This window comes from Labeo rohita, chromosome 2 (assembly GCF_022985175.1).
Source record: "Labeo rohita strain BAU-BD-2019 chromosome 2, IGBB_LRoh.1.0, whole genome shotgun sequence".
NCBI lineage: Eukaryota > Metazoa > Chordata > Actinopteri > Cypriniformes > Cyprinidae > Labeo > Labeo rohita.
The window spans coordinates 21,681,690-21,684,170 of record NC_066870.1 but is presented as its reverse complement, the minus strand read 5'-3'; the positions used below and the strand labels follow the sequence as shown (position 1 = coordinate 21,684,170).

General features: G+C 35.1%; 1 gene segment (V, D, J or C); it reads left to right on the top strand.

The window, feature by feature from the left end:
- Nucleotides 1-230: 230 nt before the first annotated feature.
- LOC127152563 (T cell receptor gamma variable 4-like) lies at nucleotides 231-983 on the top strand. The segment is given in 2 exon segments: nucleotides 231-451; nucleotides 605-983. Coding segments are annotated over 2 exon segments (429 nt in total).
- The last annotated feature ends 1,498 nt before the right edge of the window (nucleotides 984-2,481 follow it).

Sequence of the window (2,481 nt, the reverse complement as noted above, 5' to 3'; positions counted from 1 at the left end):
CATATCGCGATGGAGGAATTGCAATGGACTCAGGGGAGGTGAGAGAGACGCGGACTCCTACAGTAACATTACCTGCTGGTGTCGCTGTTCGACAAGGTTTCCTAAAAAAACGAGTGATTTATACAATTTTTAATGTTATAATTTGTAATATTTGTACTACGATTTTTTTGTCATCCACTATTTTGAGGAGACACTGCCTTCCTTGCCTCCACCGAGGAAACGCCCCTGAGGTAAACGGAAGGGTTAAACTCATGTCACATCTGTAGCTCAGATTAGCAATTAGCATGAGACAGGACACTCAGTAGCATTACAACTTCCTGTTTATTGCTCATTGAAATTAATTCCACCTTCATCACAGAGAAAATACAGAAGACTTTCTCTGCCACCATGAAAGCTATGAATGCTCTTTTGGTGCTTTCATTTTTCCTGTTTATTCAGTTCATATGCAAAGGTGAGTATTTTATTGTGTGACCTTGTAATTGATTCTGTATTATAGTACTTTAAGTAACAGAATCAATAACCATTATTATATATTATATAATCTAACAGTCTCTATGAAATGGGAATTTGATTTGTGAATTGTTTTTTTTTGTTTTTGTTGCAGTGGATGGAGCCGAGGCGCTGCAGCAGAAAATCACACTGACCAAAGCAGAGGAAAAGTTAGCCATTATAGACTGTCAGTTACAAGTAAGCTGCTGGGGCTATATCCACTGGTATCTGCAAAAAGATCAAGAAACCTTAAGGAGAATTCTGTATGCTGACATTAATGATGGATCTGCAAAAAATGATGTCGGTTTTGAATCTGTAAAATCAGAAAAGAAAGGATCAAATCATTTTGTTCTGAAAATCACCAAGCTGAAAATGGAGCATGCAGCGATGTATTACTGTGCATGCTGGGTCTTAAACAGCACAGTGTGTCTAAAAACCGAAGCCCCGCACAAAAAAACGCAACCCTTCCTCCAAAGATAAAAACTCTTGATAAGATAAACACAGCCATTCCAAGAGGGTCCTCATAACGTTGGTGCTGAGGCCTTTATCATGACATTCTAAAGCATTTGCTGCTAAATAACTGCAACTTATTTTTTTTCGCTACATAGATTTACAGAATCAATAATGCATATTGCTCTGAAAGGTTAACCAGAATTCAGTCTTTCTGATGCTTTCACAGAAACCAAAGAACATTCTGAAGAAAAATCATTAGAATGGATTTTTTTTTCTTTCTTTTTTTTTCTTTCTTTCGTTTTTTTTTTTTGTTTTTGTTTTTTGACAGATTTATATTAAATTAGCATCCTGTCCTGCCCACAGAGTAAGAACACACACCCAAGCCGATATATATATATTTAATGTGTGCCCATTATATATATATATATATATATATAACTGCAAAACCAATCATTTAATATGAAATCACACATTAATTTATATTTTATAAAAATTGTATTAATCAAATGGTCCTAAAAAAATGGTCCTAAAAATATCACGTGGTCTAACTTTTAAGTAATACACAGGAGTGTACTCAACTTTCCACAAAAAATAAATAAATGAATAAATTTTCAAACATTGTGTGCACCTGTATCACATTAGCATCATGAACCTCATTACAAACTCAGAATAGCATGAGGACAGGAATCTTAATAGCAAACCAACTTCCTGTTTGTTGTTCAGTCATCCCTGAATATAACAGAAGTTCACTAGTCTTACATCTGCCATCATGAGTCTTCAGCTACAATTATCCTTTTTGCTGTTTATTCTCCTTGTATGTAAAGGTAAGTGTTTTAATGTGTGCCCATTTTATGTTTATCATCATTCTGTTTTACCAATGCTTTTAAGATGTTAGGTTTAATATAGTTTTATTATTACCTTACCTTATACATATGTATTTAAAAATGATTTGTGAGTTTTGTTTGTTTATTTGCTTTTTTGCAGTGGATGGAGCCGGGGGAGCTGCAACAGAAAATCTCACTGACCAAAGCAGTGGAAAAGTTAGCCATTATAGACTGTCAATTACACATAAACTGCTGGGAGTACATCCACTGGTATCAGCAGAAAGACGGAGAAACACTCAAGAGAATCCTGTATGTTAACATTAATGATGGATCCGCAAAAAATGAGGCTGGTGATGAGTCCATCAAATCAGAAAAGAAAACATCAAATCATTTTGCTTTGAAATTCACCAAGCTAAATAAAAAAGAGCATTCTGCAATGTATTACTGTGCTTGCTGGGACTACAGCTCAGGCAGCACAGTAAAAATAAATACTGAAGCTTTGCACAAAAACAGCAGGGTTCCTGTCTTGATCAGAGACCACAAGCCTTTATCTGAACTTTATATAAACATACATGCACTACTGCAGCTCAAATAGTAGAGCATGGCACTAATAACGCAAATGGGTTTGATTCAGGGAATACATGAAATGATAAAATGTATATCTTGAGTGCAGTATAAGCTGTGACTGAATAAAATCATTAGAATGGATCTTAGA